Source organism: Triticum urartu, chromosome 4 (assembly GCF_003073215.2).
Source record: "Triticum urartu cultivar G1812 chromosome 4, Tu2.1, whole genome shotgun sequence".
Classification (NCBI taxonomy): Eukaryota; Viridiplantae; Streptophyta; class Magnoliopsida; order Poales; family Poaceae; genus Triticum; species Triticum urartu.
Window position 1 is genome coordinate 530270398 of NC_053025.1, and position 19857 is coordinate 530290254.

General features: G+C 45.0%; 1 protein-coding gene and 1 pseudogene across 1 annotated transcript; one reads left to right on the top strand and one right to left on the bottom strand.

Annotated features, from left to right (window-relative positions):
• Positions 1-1103: 1103 nt before the first annotated feature.
• LOC125552469 lies at positions 1104-16033 on the top strand (annotated as a pseudogene).
• Positions 16034-16053: 20 nt separating this feature from the next.
• LOC125552468 lies at positions 16054-17314 on the bottom strand. The gene has a single exon (XM_048716031.1). The coding sequence runs from the start codon at positions 17141-17143 to the stop codon at positions 16064-16066; it is 1080 nt and encodes a 359-aa protein (XP_048571988.1). The 5' UTR covers positions 17144-17314; the 3' UTR covers positions 16054-16063.
• Positions 17315-19857: the final 2543 nt, after the last annotated feature.

The following is a 19857-nucleotide window of genomic DNA, read 5'->3' on the forward strand; positions in this document are numbered from 1 at the left end:
CACGGGCGGGGTCGCCGGGCCCACGGGTATGCCGACGGCCTATTTATGCCAACGGTTGCTGTCGGCGTGTTCGCAGCTGGGCCGACGACAGTTTTATGCTGACGGGTGCCGTCGGCTTAGCTCGTGGTAGCCCGACGGCCAAGATACGCCGACGGCCAGGACGTGGCTGTCGGCATAGCTCAAAGTAGGCCGACGGCGGCCGTCGGCATTGTTTTGGCCGTCGGGGTAGGGCCGTTTTCCGGTAGTGCCAGTTACCGCTGACCATCTAATTTATGATGACCTCCGACAACGGGCACATTAATCAGCCGGTGGAAGCGTTGTTTTTTAACCCACGCGTGCGAGGGAGGGGGCCTCATCCACTTCCGTCCACGTCTGCTCCCCCCCCCCCTCCCCCCACCCCCTTCGTGCTTCCTCGCTGGTAACAACCCAAACCCTAGCCATGAGGCTCTTCGGCAGCGGCAAAGGCAAGGGCACCCCGGGTGCCTCATCCTCCCGTGCTCCTTCCCCCCCTCGTCCTCTGCCATGCCTTTTTTCTCCCCTTTATTTCCCGTGATGATAGAAACAAGCAACAGGTTACATGGTCACTGGCGACCAGCAGAAAAGGAGCTGAGGCGAGGGCGAGAGGAGAAATAAAGGGAGTTCAGAGCGCTCAGCGCTGAGCGACGGCCCTACGACGGAAGCCCTACAAGCTAAGGACGTGGCTAGGGAGTAGGGACTCGCAACAACCGAATAGCGCAGAAGCATTTGGGTACAAGCCATACTAGCTAGGTATAGCGGTGCCAGCTGCCGGTGCTGGTGGTTTGGTTACCTCACTCGTCTGTTCCTCCACACGCTCGTCGACACGTGCCACCCGTCCTCTTCAGCCTCGATGGATCGAGAGCTACAGTAGCATCTATATTCCAGCTCGGCGAGCGTGAGCTGCCGTCCGCTCGTCAGACCTTTACTGCGACGCCTCCCCTTGGATTGGATCCGTCGGTACGTACTGTTGCGTCGTCAGCGAGCGGGTTCACCTCAGCTCGCGCGTCGGTACGAACTAATCTAACATCAAGTCATGGACTCATCAATCATTTCACGCACCCGCTGCCCCACCACCACCTTAAAGCTACAGTACCCATGCCCGACAGCCCGAGAGAAGGGGCAGAGAGGGTGGCCGAAGCTAATAAGCGATCGATCGGTGGTGAAGTGGTGATCGACAGTCGAGAGATTTGTAGAGAGAGACTATTTAGGCAATTAGACGCAACGAGCAAGCATATGATCAGACATCGCTCTGCTGGCTGCGGAAAATAAAAGGAGACCTAGAGAGAGAAAGAAAGAGAGGAGGAGATGGGTCGGGGGAAGGTGGAGATGAGGCGGATCGAGAACAAGATAAGCCGGCAGGTGACGTTCGCCAAGCGCCGGAATGGGCTGCTCAAGAAGGCCTACGAGCTCTCGCTGCTCTGCGACGCCGAGGTCGCCCTCATCATCTTCTCCGGCCGCGGCCGCCTCTTCGAGTTCTCAAGCTCCTCATGGTGCGTAACTAAACCAACGCTCGCTGTTACTCTCCACAGTGCATGCATAGATCGGCCAACAGCAACAACGCTAATAGGAGCTCTAGAAGTAAACCCATCCAGGTTTGGGCCGATTAATCGAACCGATGCCCTTTCAATCCTTGAATCTAATTGCCTCTCTTTGGGTTCACGCGCTTCTAGTAGAGCAGGTTTCCTGGGCAAATCGATTTGGCTTAGGTCCGCAACCTGTTTGTAGATTTTTTTTTTGTTAAATCTTAGCTTTCTTCGACCCTATCTGTTCAATTTTTTTCGTCGTTTTGGTCTCACTTGGTCGCCCGGATCACCGAGATCTGGCAAAAATATACCTCTATTTCTTGCCTGCAATAAACCTCCTTTTCTTCTTATTTGTTGAAAAAAAGTAGTGATGGAGATCAGCTAGCTAATCCCTATCATATTAGGCGTTCGATCGATCGTTAACTGCATCGACAATCAGGTAGATTGACAACAGATTGTTTGCTTGTCAGTAGAGGAATAAGTGCACGATTTATTATCTGGATCTCTTGCTATAATACGAAAGAACAGTGAAACGATATATCCACCTGCTTCCATCTTTAGATCGAGCTTCTGTTTTGTTGGCCCTTGCTTTTCCCATTTTTATGCTTTATCAGATCCGTCGTGCATTCGTGCACTTTGTCGACTAATCACTCTCATCCACTGCCAAAATATAAATGAGCAATCCGGTACTTCCCCATGTAAATAACACGTACGACTAGAAGCCTGTTTTGGTCATTAACACGTTCTGGTAGGTAGTAGTACTCCGTACATACCCCGTTTGGTGATGTGTGCGTTGAGAAATATAGAGAAGGTGATACATACTGTTCCATTGAAGGTAGCAGCTGTCCGATCAAAAAACCCACCCATCTTCATTGAGCCCCGTGTAAAATACTCGGTGCTGTGTGCTCTGACTGCCCAACCGTACGTACGTCAGATGCCAAGTGATCTCTTCCAACAGACTTCATATCAACTCAGAAAACAATAGCCCACGTTCCCCAGCTTTGCATGCAATATAGGAGTGCTGATTGTGGTAGTGTGGTCTTACCCATGTGAGGAACTGACAGACGATCCACTGAAAATATACTCCCTCCGTTTCCTAAATGCAAGTCTTTTTAGACATTTCAAATGGACTACAAGATAGGGAAGTATTTAGAGAGTATAGATTTACTCATTTTGCTCTGAATGTAGTCACTTGTTGGAATATCTGAAAAGACTTATACTCCCTCTGTTTATATATATAAGTATTTTTAGAGATTCCAATATGAACTAGTACATACGAAGCAGAATGAGTGAATCTACACTTTAAAATATGTCTATATACATTCGTATTTAGTTTATATTGAAATCTCTAAAAAGACTTATATTTAGGAACTGACGGAGTATTTGGGAACGGAGGGAGTACATCGAGTTGACTTATACATATGCATGCAAGACAATATGTTCTGTTAAGATTGGTTTTATTTTCTATGATGATTTTATTTCAAGTAAATTGCGGGTAGATATAGCCATATATGTTGTGCCACATCTATTTTAGCCTAACGATCAATTGATAGGATATGTGAATGAGTCATTTTATCTTGTTGGAGCCTTGTTTTGAGTTTTCGGTTCTTTTTCTTTTAAAATTATGTAAGATACTATGGACGTTTAGTACTCGAAACCTCATATTATATGGTTGTGTGATTTCTGATGCATAGAGGCCGGGGGTAAACCCTCCTTTCCGAAAAAAGATGAAAAAAAATAACGTCAACGGCTTGTGGAAATCCACATCACATTAACGATTGAATCTGCTTCAACTAGCCATTTGTAGAAAATACATGATCCACGTGGAGTTACTCTATTACTAGACAACTTCTGTTGGCCATCCTTTTTTAAAAGTGATTACACAACTTTCATGCAAGACAAAAGTGGTCATATTTGAAGTTTTATTTTGCATTTCCTTCTAAAATTTACAGAACTTTGACTCTGCTTCAACTTGCCATTTGTAACAAATATATGATCCCCAGTGGCGTATACTCTATTCCTATAGGACTTTGGTTGGCCTTCATTTTTTCTGAAGTGATTATACAACTTGCATGCAAGACTATATAGTATCCAGATCTGAAGTTTTATTTTGTCTTTCTTTCTAAAAAAAACCAAGTATATTTTACTCCTCGAATGACACCACTGACAATGGTGAACTTTATTTGTTTGCTTGTGTTCTGGTGCTTAATTAATTGGTGTATACTTGCTTCTTCATCACACGTGTCATTTTAAACATTTACATGGCGAAATTAAAATAAATTTATATAGCCTTGAATCACTAAGAAAGTAGTGTAATATCATGTGTAATCTAAACATTAACAAACATGTTCATATATGAGGTTTATAATGTTTGACTAGCTCCACATGAAATGTGTACTACACCACACAAATATCATTCTCAGAATACGTGTTGGCAAAGAGCCAATATAGTACTCCCTCTGTTCTCAAAAGGATGGCATATAAAATTTGTCTCAAGTCAAATTGTACAAAAGTTGATCGAGTTTCTAGCAAAAAATATCAACAACTATAATACCAAATTGGTATCAATCAATCCATAATAAAATATAGTTTTACATTATGTCTATTTAGTATTGTAGTTGTTGGTAGTGTTTCCTACAAATTTGTTCAAATTTTGCACCGTCTGACTTGAGCCAAAAGTTATATGCCTTCGCTTCGAAAACGGAGGTAGTAGTATGTTATATTGACAAAGTCCTTTACAGATAGAATTCGGGTGTAGCATATACTGCTACTAGCAAAAGGTGTTTGCTAAAATACCACAGAGAAAGTAGTATATGGCTTTGAAATACTAGCCTTTTGCCACACAAGTATATACCGGCATCAGATGATGAATCTCTGCTCTGGTTGTTACATTCTCTGACCTTCATAAGAGAAGTGCTTCTATGTGGTGTGCAAACTTGATGCGATGGACAATTGAGGTATGTGGTGTGCAAACTGCCATCTCGTGGCATAGACCCTCATGAGAATGGAGACCATGTTACGTGTTGAGATACGTCATCGTGCATGCTGCTGTTTCATTAAGCTCTGTTCATCGAGCCCCGTGTAGAACTACTCGACTGCCCAGTTTGACTGCCGAACCGTCATTTATGCTCCCACGGTCCATCTTGCAGAGTAAGGTATCCAGTGAAATGCCCCATCGCAGATCTTGTCAGTCCTGTCAAGCAGGCCAGCATCACATGCAACATTGCAATCAATCCATGCATGTATGTGCGTAAAAATTAGAATCGATGCACATTGCAATTAAATATAAGGACAGCCCGCAACCATCGGTCCGGACGCAATTTGCCATAAAACGTGATATCCCGTCGGTCCAGTTATCCGAAATTCTGCAAACCGAAAACAAATTAGAAGGACTTTGCGGGAGTCATTACATCTACAAGATGAATAAAAAGCCACCACGTACCCCCCTCCTCTCCGTCCAGATGACGGAAGGCCGCTGTTGCGGTTTGGCGGAAGGATTAGCATGCTTAGCATTCGGCGGATGGCATGTTCGAGGTTTGGCGGAAGCCACTAATCACATTGTTTCACTAATTTTTCTTTTTCTTAATTTTTCTTCAAATATTTCATTTGGCGGAAGTAAGTAGACTACTAGTTCACTTCATTTAGTAGAAGCAAGCATACTAGTTCACTGCATTTGCCGAAAGCAAGCATATTAGTTCACTTCATTTGGCCGAAGCTATGCTAGCAGCATGGATTAGTAGCATTCCGCCAAATAAAGCTACTAATCACTATTTTAAGAGAATCAGGTAGTTAATTGGCATATTTGGTGGAAGGCTATTTATCTGAGCAATGCCATTTGGCGGAGTTAAGTTTAAGAGGTGGACAATTGAGGTATATGGTTGGATGGCCACGTCCATACGTGGTCCACCGACGGATAGAGTGTGTTTTAACAGATATCGTTGAAGATGCTCTAAACACTTCCCCATTTGATTTAATCCATGATTAGACACGTGTTGTTGGGTCGTCCTTACTTCACTGTGTGGATTTTTAAAACATGGGTTTACACGCGCCCTTACCAGATGGGTTTACTTCACTGTGTGGATTTTTAAAACCCGGTGGCGCTATTGGCCGGCGGCGTCCACCGAGCCCAGATCTAGGCCCGTTTGGGCCCCATCTGGGTTGGGCTGGGCCGGTGGCACGGCGCTCGGCGGTGTCGCTTCCTGGTGGGAGTGGCGAGGCGGCGGCGGTCTATGGGCGGCGAGTACTTCATTGGTCGGGGTGTTGCAGCGCGGTGACAGGAATTGTCCGGGCCCACGTGGGCCCGGCCGAGCCATAGGACCCGACAAGTCCTCGTCGCCGCGTCCGGTCGGCTTCGCTCTTGCGATGGAGGTTGTTCCCTCCCACCGGTCGAGTAGTGCCCGCTCTCGTGGCCGTTGTCTCCTTTCCCTCTCCAAGCCTCGTGTTGGCAGGTCCAGAGAGACGGCGAGGGTGGTCCGGTAACCGTGGTGGCACATGCTGGTGGGCGGCTGCGTGGATGGTGCACTTCGAAGTGTCTGGAGTGGTGGTGGTGGATGTGGATCTGGAGAAATCCCTGTCGGCCTGTCGACACCGATGCGATGACGCCTGCGGGCGCCGTCGGACCTTCCTGAGGGGCATCGGGTATATCCCTTCTCCACTATCCCTCGCGTACCGGGGAAACCCTAGAACTTGTTCGGGCAACAGCGGTGGCATCGTCGCATTCTTTCTTGAAGGTGTTGTTTGGTGCGCGGCGCTTCGGGATGCTGGAAGCATGGTGGTACTTCTTTGAAGGGTGCAGCGGTTGTCGGTCTTCCTTTCTTCGTTGATCTGCCGGTGTCGGCATTTATTTCTCATTTTTTTTTTCTTGTTTTTCTTTTGGGCTTTTCTGTACTGTGGCCCCAGCAAGCTGGATGTATCGGGTGTTTGCTTTATAATATAAAGCGGGAGGAAACCCTTTTTCTTATTATATTCATGTGTGAAGTTTCATGAAAAAATGACTTCCATGGACTTGTCATCGATTTTGTTTTTTCTTTGCACAGAATGGCGCGGAAGTCCAAATTCTATCGCGAAACTTTTTACATGAATATAACACTAGAACATGTTTGTTGAAACGAGTTGAGCATAGGAGGTACCATGCTCAAATTAATAGGTAGATGTGAGGCTCGAGTCTGGGCTGCCTAACACACCAACCTGTTATGCTAGCTAGTAAGACTTCAGGCCTTTCTCACTACAAACAAGTTTCAGACATGTGAGCCCCTAATTAATTCAAAGTTTATGTAGGAAAAAAAAGACATTGCAAACTTAGGAGCTTCAGTATAGATGGAAAGATTTTTTTTTACAATAATGAGAGCTTTTCCTTGAGACTCCTTTTGAGATCACGTTTTTTTGAAAGAGGTTTTAAACTTGTACTTATTAGTTAGCATATCCATGGCAAATGCATGAAATAACAAGAATCTGGTTTCTATACAAACTAAAGATGCACGAAACCATCAGTTATTACAAAAGAGATGCTAAGTGCAACAAAAACTAAAATATCACTTTATAAAAGGCAGATTTAGAAGAAAAAAGGATAAGATTAGCAGGAGTCACAACAAGATCTAGATCTGAACTTGTCATGAGCGGTAGATTTAGAGGAAGGCCTGATAGCGTAGATGGAGACACTCTGCTTCCACCTGATGGCAAGGAGGCTAATCGAACTGCACAGTGCTTCGTAAGACTCCTTGGGCAGTTGGGCCCTCTAGACCAGGTCCTTCACTACAGGCGTTCTCATCGTATATGTGCATGCATTATACTATATATGTTAATATATATGTACCAACCTCTCACCTCAGGTGGACAAGTAATCCGCACTTGACTATGTGGACCATCCAATGGAAGGATACCTAAAGAATTTCATGTGTTACTTTTCCTATATGTGTTCGGCCTAAATGCATCTATGTTTTCTACAATTTTTGCTTGTCAGAAAATATGAACTGATCATTTAGATTTCTTATGTCAACAGCATGTACAAAACACTTGAGAGATACCGTACCTGCAACTCCAACTCACAAGAAGCAGCACCTCCGCTAGAAAATGAAGTAAGCCTCATCAGTTCTTAACAATACCTTGATATATGCAATGCATTTATACTGAGATATACTACCTCTGTTCGAAAATACTTGAAGTGGTTTTAGTTTGAACTAAAACCATGTCAAGTATTTATGATCGGAGAGAGTATATAATTAAGTTGACAAGTGATGTCTCTCTTTCATGCCACCTCCATAGCTGGTTTGCTTTTTTTTTTCTAGACATAAAGGAGAGCCATATGTATTTTTTCCTGTAATCAATATTATCTGTGCGAGGGTCAGAACGTGTGTGGTGTTTACCTCTGTCCGGAGTCTGGACTGGTTTGAGCTTTGTTGACAAATCTGGGCATGGGCCTTTCATCTTGAACCAAATATAGTTTCTGATCAAAGAAGCACATTTATCTCTCTTCTAGATTAATTAATTGATATATTGTTTGTATGTTTCTTGCGAGCTACATATTGTTATGCTGAGAAAGCAATGTTCCATGGGGGAAATGTGTTTTGGTTCTCGGGCTCTTGTGTACCCGGATGAAGAGTAAAATTTAAAAGTTGGAAAGGAGGATTTTTTTTTCACAACAAACATGTTCATGTCTTCTAATTGCGTGCAAATTTTCAAGAAGTGTTGTTGCTCTAATAAGGAAAAAAATCAACGCTCTGAAAAGGCTATTTAAAAGCTTTTTAGAGCACTTTTTTTTCAAATACATAATTACTGCTTTTTTCCTTTACATCTTGTTAGATGACAGTACATGTTTGTTGCCAAATTTGTTTTGGAATTTACTGTTCATCTGGATTCTTTTTTTCTTTGCGAAATTGTTCATCTGGACTCACATGGCTCGAGCTCCATTTTGTATATCTGTGTTCCAATTTCCACGACATTCGTCTAGTATGGCATTTGCTTTAGATTCACACCATAGTTTTTTTCCATTCACCGTACAAACAAATATCTAGAGCAGTACCATAAAGTTTTCATATTATTCTTAAGGCATTAGCTAGTGCAATTTTTTTACATACTTCAATAAGCAAAAATTGTAGGTTGAACCAAATCTTCGTGATCTTGATGTGCGAACTAGCAGAACATCTTGCCTTCTCAGGCCGACGGCTTCGTGTTATATAGATGGGGCACACCTCCCATAACAGCGCATACATACAGTTGAGATTACATACATGGAGATCAAGAAAGGAGATAGAGATAAGAAGTTACATGAGATAAACATTATACTCTAACAACCTAACTATATCCTAAGATGCGCCTGTCATGTAGATATGCGCCTGTCATGTATGTTTAACACCCTCCCTTAATCACAACTCCGTTAAGTTGAGATTATACTTGAAGTTTACAAAGCTCTTGACAGGCAATGCCTTTGTGAATCCATCTGCAATTTGATCACTGGAATGCACAAAACGAATGTCAAGTTGTTTGTGAGCCACCCTTTCTCTGACAAAATGAAAATCTATCACAATGTGTTTGGTCCTGGCATGAAACACTGGGTTAGCTGAAAGATAGGTGGCACCAAGGTTATCACACCACAAACATGGAGCTTGTTTACTCTTTATACCAAGTTCCTTGAGCATGGATTGAACCCATGTGATTTGAGCTGTGGCATTTGCCAAAGCCTTATATTCTGCCTCCATACTAGATCTGGAGACTGTAGCTTGCTTGTGAGCACACCATGAAATTAAGTTGGGTCCAAAGAAAACAACAAAACCACCAGTAGAGCGTCTATCATCAAGACAGCCTGCCCAATCAGAATCAAAGAATGCACTGACAAGTGTGGAGCATGACTTGCTGAAATTAAGACCCATGCTTAATGTGTTTTTGACATATCTAACTATCCGTTTGGCAGCAGTGAGATGAACAGTTGTAGGTGCATGAAGGAATTGACATACTTTATTGACAGCAAAAGAAATATCAGGCCTAGTAAGAGTAAGGTATTGAAGAGCTCCTACCAAGCTTCTGTATTTTGTGTTGTCCTCTTGAGTCAAGAGAGTTCCTTGTGTGAGACATAATTTATCTGAGCTGGATAGTGGAGTAAGTGTAGGTTTACAACCTTGTGGACTAGCTTTTCTTACCAAGTCAACATCATACTTTTCTTGGGAGAAATGAAGTCCATCCTTGTGCCTCTTTACTTCAATCCCAAGAAAATAATGCAAGTCTCCAAGATCCTTCAAGGCAAAATCTACACTCAAATCTTTCAACAGTACTGTGATAGCTTCATTAGATGAGCTTATCACAATAATATCATCAACATATATTAGGACAAATATGCATGTATTGGACTTGTTGTAGATGAACAGAGAAGTGTCAGATTTTGAAGGCACAAAACCAAGTGTTTGCATTTTGTGGCAGAGACGGGAAATACCATGCTCTTGGTGCATGTTTTAAACCATAAAGTGCTTTGTCCAACTTGCAGACATGAGAGGGTGCACTCTTACTTATAGACCCAGGAGGTTGTTTCATGTATACCTCCTCTTCCAGAACACCATGAAGAAACGCGTTCTGAACATCAAGTTGCCTAAGACTCCATCCCCTGGAAACAACGATAGACAAAACAAGACTGATAGTGGCAACTTTAACAACTGGACTAAATGTGTCCTCGTAATCTATGCCATACCGTTGTTTAAAACCCTTTGCAACGAGCCTACCTTTGTAGCGATCAATAGTTCCATCAGATTTCCTTTTGATCCTGAATATCCACTTGCAATCAATTAAATTTTTACCTTGCTGTGGGGGAACTAAATGCCAAGTTTTATTTTTTTTGAGTGCCATGTATTCTTCGTTCATAGCATTTTTTCACCTTTCATCACCAAGTGCTTCCTCAAGCGTCTGTGGTTCACCTGGTTCACCTGTAGAACAAACCATACCATATTTGGTTATGTGTTTATAATTAACAAGATGTATTACCCCATGTTGTGGTCGTGTATGTCGTGACAGTGCAACAGCGGGATCTCCAGCCACAGAGAATCCCGGAGCAGAAGCTCCTATAGCAGAATCTGCTCCCGCCGGATCTTCTGTGGCAGTTTGATCAGGTGCAGCATCTTCAGTTGGCGCAGAAGATCCAGGGACCTCATCATTGGTGGATGATGGCGTATCCGCCTCGAGTCAGACGCCAGTCAGGCGTGTGGACGCGCGCGCGGGTGCGCAGGAGTCCGCGCTAGATCCCGCAGCAGGCCCGTGCCCCGTGTCAGACTGGCAAATCGGGTCGCGCCGCTTGTACGTGACCGGCTGGTCACGGAATCGCGCGCCGTCCTGACGAGCCGCGAGCTACCGCGTGCCGGACGAGGGTTGGCGCGGGGAGGAGCTCGGGCCGCCACCAGTTGAGGCGTGACGCGTGGCGCGCGCTGGGCTGGGAACAGCCGCGCGGTCGGCTGGCGCTGTTGCTGGCGCGTCTGCCGGCGTGGATCCCGTGGGGGGTCGACTGAACTGCTGCAGCGGAGCCGATCCCGAGGAGGATTTGCCTCCTGGATGCAGACAAATGTGATATTGAGCTACTGGCGCATTTTTTTTCATAGATTTCTCCATTGTTTTCACTGTTATCTCCTGTAACATCATGAGAAAGCTCATTCACACCATTAGTAGCAAGATTAGTCAACAGTTGATCATCATAATTCGGATCCCCTTGATCAATAGTGATGAGATGAGTGGGCGGGAGGAGAATTTCTTCTCGAAGGCGAGCACCGGCGTTTGGATGTAAGGTGGCGAATGGAAATTTTGTTTCATCAAAACGACGTCACGAGATATATAGACACGGCCAGTGGATATATCTGAACACTTGACACCTTTGTGTTGAGGGTTATACCCTAGAAAAACACATTGCTTTGAGCGAAGCATGAGTTTTGTTTTATTGTATGGGCGAAGATTGGGCCAACCAGCGCACCCAAACACGCGAAGGGATTTGTAGTCTGGTTTTGTGTGAAGAAGTCTTTCTACCGGAGTTTCATTGTTGATGACTCGACTAGGGAGCATATTAATGATGTGAACAGCGGTAAGAAAAGCCTCATCCCAAAACTTGAGGGGCATGAAGGCCCCTGCCAGGAGAGCTAGCCCGACCTCAACTATGTGTCTGTGCTTTCGTTCAGCAGAGCCATTCTGTTGATGGGCATAAGGGCATGATATATGGTGTGATATGCCAAGTGTTTGGAAGAAGGAGTTTAGTTTTTCATACCCCCCCCCCCCCCCCCCCCCGCCGCCGAGTCCAATTGGACTGCAATAATTTTGCTATCAAATTTTCGTTCAACCAAGGCTTGAAAGTTTTGAAAAACTTGAAAGACATCGGATCTCTTTTTGAGGAGGTAAATCCATACAAACTTGCTATAGTCATCTATGAAGCTCACATAATACTCATGTCTACCAACAGAAGTGGGAGCAAGACCCCACACATCAGAGAAGATTAATTGAAGTGGTTTGGTAGAAACACTAGTAGATATTGGATAAGGTAATTGATGACTTATAGCACATTGACAGGAATCACAAATAGTTTCGACATTTCGCTCACCAACAAATGGGAGTTTATTTTTCCCAAGCAATCTTTCAACTAAAGAAAAAGCAGCATGCCCTAATCGATCATGCCACTGTGTTGACGAGACTTTGACAACACCATTGGCTTGTTTATTGAGTCTCCTAAGCTCCGGAATCAACGGGTAAAGCCCTCGAACACATCTACCTCGATAGAGAACCTTCTTCGTGGCCTGGTCCTTGATCAAATAGAAATATGGATGAAATTCGAGGAAAACATGATTATCAAGGGCAATTCTATGAACGGAGAGGAGACTTTTAGCAGCACTAGGGACATGCAAAATTTTCTTGAGATGAGTTGAACTGTGAGGGGTACGAAAAGTAGAATGACCAATGTGACAAATCTGCATACCTTCTCCACTTGCCGTGTGGATGTGATCTTTGCCACGGTACGTTTCTTTCATGGTGACCTTCTCAAGCTCATTGGTGATGTGATTGGTGGCAGCCGCTATCAGCGTACCAATTTTGTGTCGATGTCGTAGGATCCATCAGCTGCGGCAGCCACTTTTTCTTCATCTTGGGAGTCATCGTCATCTTCATCATAACGGTACCAGCAATCCTTCGCGGTGTGCCCTGGCTTACCACAAATTTGGCAGCAAGGCATCTTTGGTCGGGCCCGAGTTGGACCACCGCCACGACGACCATGGGATGCACCAGAGCGGCCGTTGTCGTCGCCGCTGTTGCCGCCACCACCGTGTTCTCCAGACCGCCCCTTGGCGCGAGAAGAGCCACGGCCACGTGATCCACCACCACGGCCACGCACCGCGGCGTTGGCAGAGGAGCGGAAGCCGCCGTTGCCCGAGTGATTGAACTAGGCCATGCGCTGATCGAAGTTGCTGAGCATGGCGTAGAGCTCATCGAGGGAGACCGGCGTGACACGTGCATCGAGGGCAGAGATGAGGGGCTGGTAGTCGACGTCGAGGCCGTGGATGATGTAGGAGATGAGCTCGTCGTCTTGGATGGCCTTCCCCACGGTGGCAAGCTCATCGGCGAGGCCACGGAGAGAGGAGAAGTAGGCGGCAACCGTCTGGTTGCCCTTCTGCGCATTGATGAGCGTCGTCCTGATGTTGTTCACACGGCTCATGGACTGCGAGGAAAATATACCTGCCAACGCTGTCCAGAGCGCGTGCCGTGGTGACCGTGGTCACCGCGATGAGTACCTCCTTGAAGAGGGTGCTGAGCAAGTAGCCCAACACCTGCTGATCCTCCCGGACCCAGATTGGGTGGAGAGGGTTGGGCTCAGCGCTTTCTTTGCCATCCTTGTCCTTGGTGACATGAAGCCTGGCCGGCTCCGGTGTGGTGCCATCGACGTAGCCGAAGACGTCGTCGCCGCGCAGGTGGGGAGTGACCTGTGTGCGCCAGAGCACGTAGTTCGTGCGTGTTAGCTTCTCGGTGACCTGCCCATTGAGGGTAGCCTGGGAAGCACCGGAGGAGGAGGAAGACATGGCTAGGCTCGTGTAGATGGGATCTCAGTAGTTGGAAAGAGATGGGGCTCTGATTACCATGTGCGAACTAGCGGAACGTCTTGCCTTCTCAAGCTGACGGCTTCGTGTTATATAGATGGGGCGCACCTCCCATAACAGCGCATACATACGGTTGAGATTACATACTTAGAGATCAAAAAAGGAGATAGAGATATGAAGTTACATGAGATAAACATTATACTCTAACAACCTAACTATCTCCTAAGATGGGCCTGTCATGTAGATATGCGCCTGTCATGTATGTTTAACACTTGAAACCTCGGCAGGAAAAAAATCAGTTTCTTTATGGCCCTGAACCATGTGATGTGCGTGATACGAGTTTAAGTGTATTTTTGTAAATTAAAAGCATTCGCAGGAGACCATTTAACTTCACCTATGTGTAGTGATCGAGGATTTACCTGCCTTACCAGGTGTATTCCTCTGTGAATAATCATATTATGTGAATTAACCGACACTAGCTCTCGTGAAAACTGACCTACCATGGATATCGTTGTCCTTCTTAATGATTAATCCTTCCCAGCTTCCTCTCAAAAACAGAAACCCTTCCCAGCTTCCCCTAAAAAAAAGGGAAATACTTCCCAGCTTCCCATTTTTTGGGACAGCAAATTTTTTTGGAACTATCTTGTTTGTTTGTCCAACATGGTCTATTATTCTGAACCTTTGAGCTTCCTTTTCCCACAAGTATTATATCAGTCGAACTGACATGTAATATTTCATACTTTTCTTGTTGTAACTAGATTAATTACCAGGAATATTTGAAGCTCAAGACCAGAGTTGAATTTCTTCAAAGTTCACAAAGGTAGTCTTCAGAGATGGGGGTGAATAGTTACTTTCGTGCATATATAATATGGATTGCAGTGTTCCTGATATTGGTTCTCATTCTCATACGTAGAAATATTCTTGGTGAGGATCTGGGCCCACTTAGCATGAAGGAGCTTGACCAGATAGAGAACCAAATAGATGCATCCCTCAAGCATATCAGGTCAAAAAAGGTAGAGAACTTCGACATCTCATGTCACAGAGGCTAAGCGTTCACCAAGTTCAGATGTTTTTCATTGAATGCTTCAGTTTAAGCAAAACATAAAAAGAAAATGGAAGGAAACTCCCCCCGTTGGAATACCCTTCTAGCTTAATGGCAATTGGGCTATGGTTCCACTCAAGCCACATGGGTTCGAGTCTCCTCACATACCTAATGACGGAAAACTAACTGGAGGGAGCAACACCGGAAGTGGTGACAAGCTAAAATAGTTAAATAGATCAAGTTTGAATTCAATTAATAAACATTTCCTAATAGAAAGCATTTAAGTGTTGCTATTTTCTATTTGCATTGTTGTCTAGATCTATTATATGAGATATTAAAACATTGTTCAATATTTTTAGTATATATGTGATATGTGTCATGCATGACAAAGTCGTATGGTTTGCAGAATCAAGTATTACTCGATCAGCTATTTGAACTGAAAAGTAAGGTAAGCATGAAATTCGTATTATCTTGATGTCAAATTTTGCATCATTTTCTGTTCCAGTTCTTTTGCATCCTTCTTCGGTTGATATTGTTTCTTTAATAACTGCCTAAAATGATGTTCTGCAGGAGCAAGAATTGCAGGATGAAAACAAAGACTTGAGGAAGAAGGTAACATCACTGAGGTTACTGTATCTTTCTTTTTTGCGGGGGTACAGGTTACAGTATCTGACGTATAACACACCAAATTCCCTGCCAATGCTTGATTAAAAATTTGAACAAGACAACATAAAAGTACATTTATCTTAAAGGGATTTCTTTCACTAAAATGTGGCTAATAAGAATCTGATGACTGATTTCTTGTTCGTGTCAGTTGCAAGATACCACCAGCAGCTGCGGAGAGAATGCGGTCCATATGTCCTGGCAAGACGGAGGGCAGTCTAGCTCCAGAGTACTCCAACACCCGGAGCATGATACCTCCATGCAAATTGGGTATGTTTTTCTACATGTCAATCAGTGAAAAGCTGGTAAATCTCACCGCAAAATAAAGAAGCTGGTAATCTGTCATAGGCACAATCGTTGGAGTATAATTAACCACATCAGTTACCATCGGCCTATTTTTTCGAGAAAAATAAATAATAAATCATACGCACCGGTCCAAAGTTTAAATGGATTTGTGTTCCCCTGTGAAGGTATCCTCAGGCCTACATGGACCAGCTGAACAGCAGAGATCACGTGGCTTCTGAGCGCCCTGGTGGAGGATCGTCTGCAGGGTGGATATGATTAACTGATGTGGCGCTGCGTCGTGTGTACTGTAGTTAATGTATCTGTACTTCGGTGACAATTGTTATATTTTTTGTGTACTGGAGTTGTGGTGATGAGCACCACATGTATCTACTGAGATTACGTGTGTGCTAGGCTGCGTGGTACGCTGACGGCCCAAAAGTTTGACAGCTTGTGCGGTGTGCTGAGGTCGCTGTTGTTCTTTGGACCCTAATAGCTTAGAGCATCTCCAGCCGTTGTGGAGGCGTTTTTTGGCCTCTGAGAAGGCACCGGCAGATTTTTTGCATCTGGGACAAAAAAAATTCCAGCCGCCCCCCATCCGACTGACGAACGCACTGCGCACGAGCCCACCGAGCTCGACCGCCGCCGCTCCGTCCTCGTGCCCCGTGTGCCCGGTGAGGAACCCGGCGAGCGTGGACGCGGGCGTGACTCGTGGGATGACCATGGAGAAGACGACCGGCGGGCGTTGTTGCTTGCTGGTGAAGCCCGACAGCGGAGGCAACTTGAGGCTGGGGCAGCTTGCCGGTGACTCGCAAACCGGCGAAGGCGCGGACGCGCATGGATGGAGGCGAGGCCCGGCGCCGCACACCGTCTCCCGCACCGTCTTGTAGTCGCACCCGACGCCGCACACCGTCGCGTCCGCGGGGAGCCCCTTGGGCACGCCGTGCGCGTCGACGTCGCCCCCCGAGGCCGCGGGCGAAGGCCAGTACCCGTCGCGCTCCGTCTGCGGCGGCGCCCAGACGGACGTGTCGTCGCCGTATCGCTTCAGCGCGGCGAGCATGGAGATGTAGTTGTTGTTGACGGTGATGGTGTCGTTGAGGTACGCCATGGCGTCGTAGATGGTCCGGGAGAAGTTGACGTACTTGTAGGTGGACCAGCAGTCGTAGAGGTGGAGGAGCGGGGCGGAGGCGGGCATGAGCGTCGACGGCGAGGGCACGCCGGACACCACGCTCCGGCGCCGACATGAGCTCTTCGAGCACGAGCGGCGGCCTCGCCGCCGCGCCGCCATGGCTCCTCATCTGGCCATGCGCGCTCCGCTCCGCGAGCCCCTCCCCGCCCTGTCCATACGCGCTCCGCTCCGCAAGCCCCGGCCATGCTCTGCTCCGGCCGCGCGAGCGCGAGCCCCGCCCTGGCCATGCGTGCGCCGCCACGGCCGCGCGAGCCCCGCTCCGGCTGTGTGTGGTAGGTGGTGCCGTGGTGGAAGGAAGATGAGAGGAGAGAGGAGAAAGAAAAGAGAGAAAGGAGAGGAGAGATGAGAGAGAGGGGAGAAAGAGGGGCTGACAAGTGGGCCGTTGCATGCGAAAAAGAGATGCCGGCGTTCCCAGCTGCCTCCCGGGAGACTGGGTTTGGAATGGGCGTGCCGGCCGTAACTTTCGTCAAAACCGGCGCAAAACTGGTTCCTAGGACCCCGAATGGGTCGTTTTTTGCCCGCCGGCGTTTAAAAATGCGCCTGGGGAGGCTTCTTGAGGACCTGGCTGGAGATGCTCTTAGCTAGCTATAGATCCCCAAGGAGAAAGTCCTATCGAACGTTCTCGATCCTAGGGAAACAAGATAAAGCGAATGTTTGCGTTTTTTTAGTCTAACAAGGACCCTAATAGCTTAGCTAGCTATCGATCCCAGGGAAAAATCTAGTGGGTTTAACAGTCACACATGGCGCCCAAAATACAGACCGAAAGCGTGCTTAGCGAGGTTATGTGTCTCAAGATTAGTAGCTCTACCCTCGAACATGAAGGTGCAGTAGTTGTTGGTTTTTGCAGTCTCTTCAATTTCCTTAACAATGCTTGCATACACGCACATCCATTTTGCTTGTTGATGTCCATGACCACACATTGGCAATTGGAGGCGATAATTAATTCAATGAAAAAAATAGCACACTGCAAAAAATAGCACGGCCCCTGAAAATATGCTATTAGCGTGCTATAGCGCGCTATAACGTGCTATTAGGGAGACATTGTACACAAGTTAATTTAGTGTAGCAATTCTCTACACGCTATAGCGTGCTATTAGCGGTGTTATAGCGCACTATTTTTCAGTGAATTAATTACATGTGATAATGCTAGATCGAAAGCTAGAGAAAGTGCTTCACCACATGCTAGAGCTTCCAACGTCGGTGGGTCTATTATACCATGTATTCTGATAACTGATGAACCCAAATAAAGCCCTGAAGAGTCCCTGCACACCGCACTGAACGAGCCTTTATTTTGGTTTCTTGCAACTGCAACAGCCACCCTTATCTTTACAGATCCAAGCGGTGGTGGAATCCATCGCGGAGAAGCTTGTCGCTGGTTTGCCATTGTTGCTTGTGGAGATCTCTTAGGCTTGCACTCTTCCAGATCCTGAATATACCTCATAATGAAGTTATGCGTGAACAGTGGGCTTTGGAAAATATTTTCATGCAACGCTTGCCTCCTTAAGTACAAGAGTGCCCAGAGAGTCACTTCAACCTAAATAAATTCAGTCGTGGACATCATATCCATCAAAGCAAAACATTCATCTTCTCGCATTAGGTTCCCTTGTGTTGTTTAAAGCTTCGACAAGATCTGCGTCCTGTAACGCCCAGACATATGCGAATGTTTGGCTACTTGTTCGATGGTTCACCGGATGGGAGATCTAAGAAGAACCCTGAGGCCTTGTACAATGGGAGATGCTTAGAGAGGTGCTTAGAAAAATAAACTGAGATTTTCTAAAACACCGGTGCCTATTTCTATAGAAGAGACGCTTAGTTAAGCGTCTACCTTGTACAAATAAGCACCAGTGCTTAAAAAAAGTCTGGTTTATTTCTGTAAGCACCTCCCATTGTACAAGGCCTGATAGGCCCATACATCAAGTTAACTCTTTTCTTCTCCCCTCACAAAAAAACCTCTTTTCTTTGTATTTGTCATGAACCTAAAAAAATATGCTGTACATTTTTTGTTTATTTTGTCCAGTGTGCAAAAAATCATAAAACATGTCGTGCCAAATGAAAATAAAAAAATAAGATTGCAATACCAACAGAAAATATTGCAATGCTCTTACCATCTTCTTAATAATAAAACTGACATGAGAACAATAATAATAAATGACATGCTCTCGAATAATAAAAATGACATCCTTCTAAAAAGAAAACTGCCATTCTCCTAAAAATGAAAATTTCATATTATTATTAAAAATAAAAATGCCATGTTATTAATAATAAAGCTGCCATGTACAAAAGAAATTTTTATTGGATATCCCCGAAGGGACAATACAAAAGCAAACTTGATGTGTGAACATTAGAGAAAAAACACCTAAGGCCAGAGCAATGGATGGCGCGGCGGCACAAGTGCAGTAGAGCACCATGCGCCAGGGCACGGAGCGTACTGTACATTGCCGGGGAAGCCTGCTCTGTGTATCGTTCGCTGCGAGCGATACGCGCGTCTGCCACGCGTCGCCCGCTTCTCATGCTCGGATGGGCCTGGCCTAGCAAGATGGCGCATGTTTTTTTTTCGTTTTTCTCATTTCATTTTCTCGGTCAGATAATTTATAATTTGAAATTTTTCATGAACACAAAACAAAAGGTTTTAAATTAGAAAAAAAATTCCCACGCAAATTCAAAAAATATTCATGAAATCAAACATATTCATGAAATTCAAAAAATCCTCATGAATTCCAGAAACTCATGAAAATTCAAAATTCATAAAAAAATCCAAAAAAATTAAAAAAATGTTCATGTGAATACAAAAACATTAAACGATTCAATAAATGTTCAAGGAAAATGAACTCAATAAATGATTAAAAATTTGAAAATGTTCAAGAACTCAAAAAACGTTAACGAAATTCAGAAAATGTTCATGGATTCAAAAAATGTTCAGGAATTAAAAAATGTTCGTGAACAATTTCGACATCTTGAACACTTTTTGAAAGTGAACAATATTTTAAATTTGTGAAAATTTCTTGATATTGTGAACAAATTTGAAATTCTGAACATTAAAAAAACAAAAGTTGAAAGTGTAAATTTTTAAAAATGCGTTTTATTTCAAAAATTCATATTATA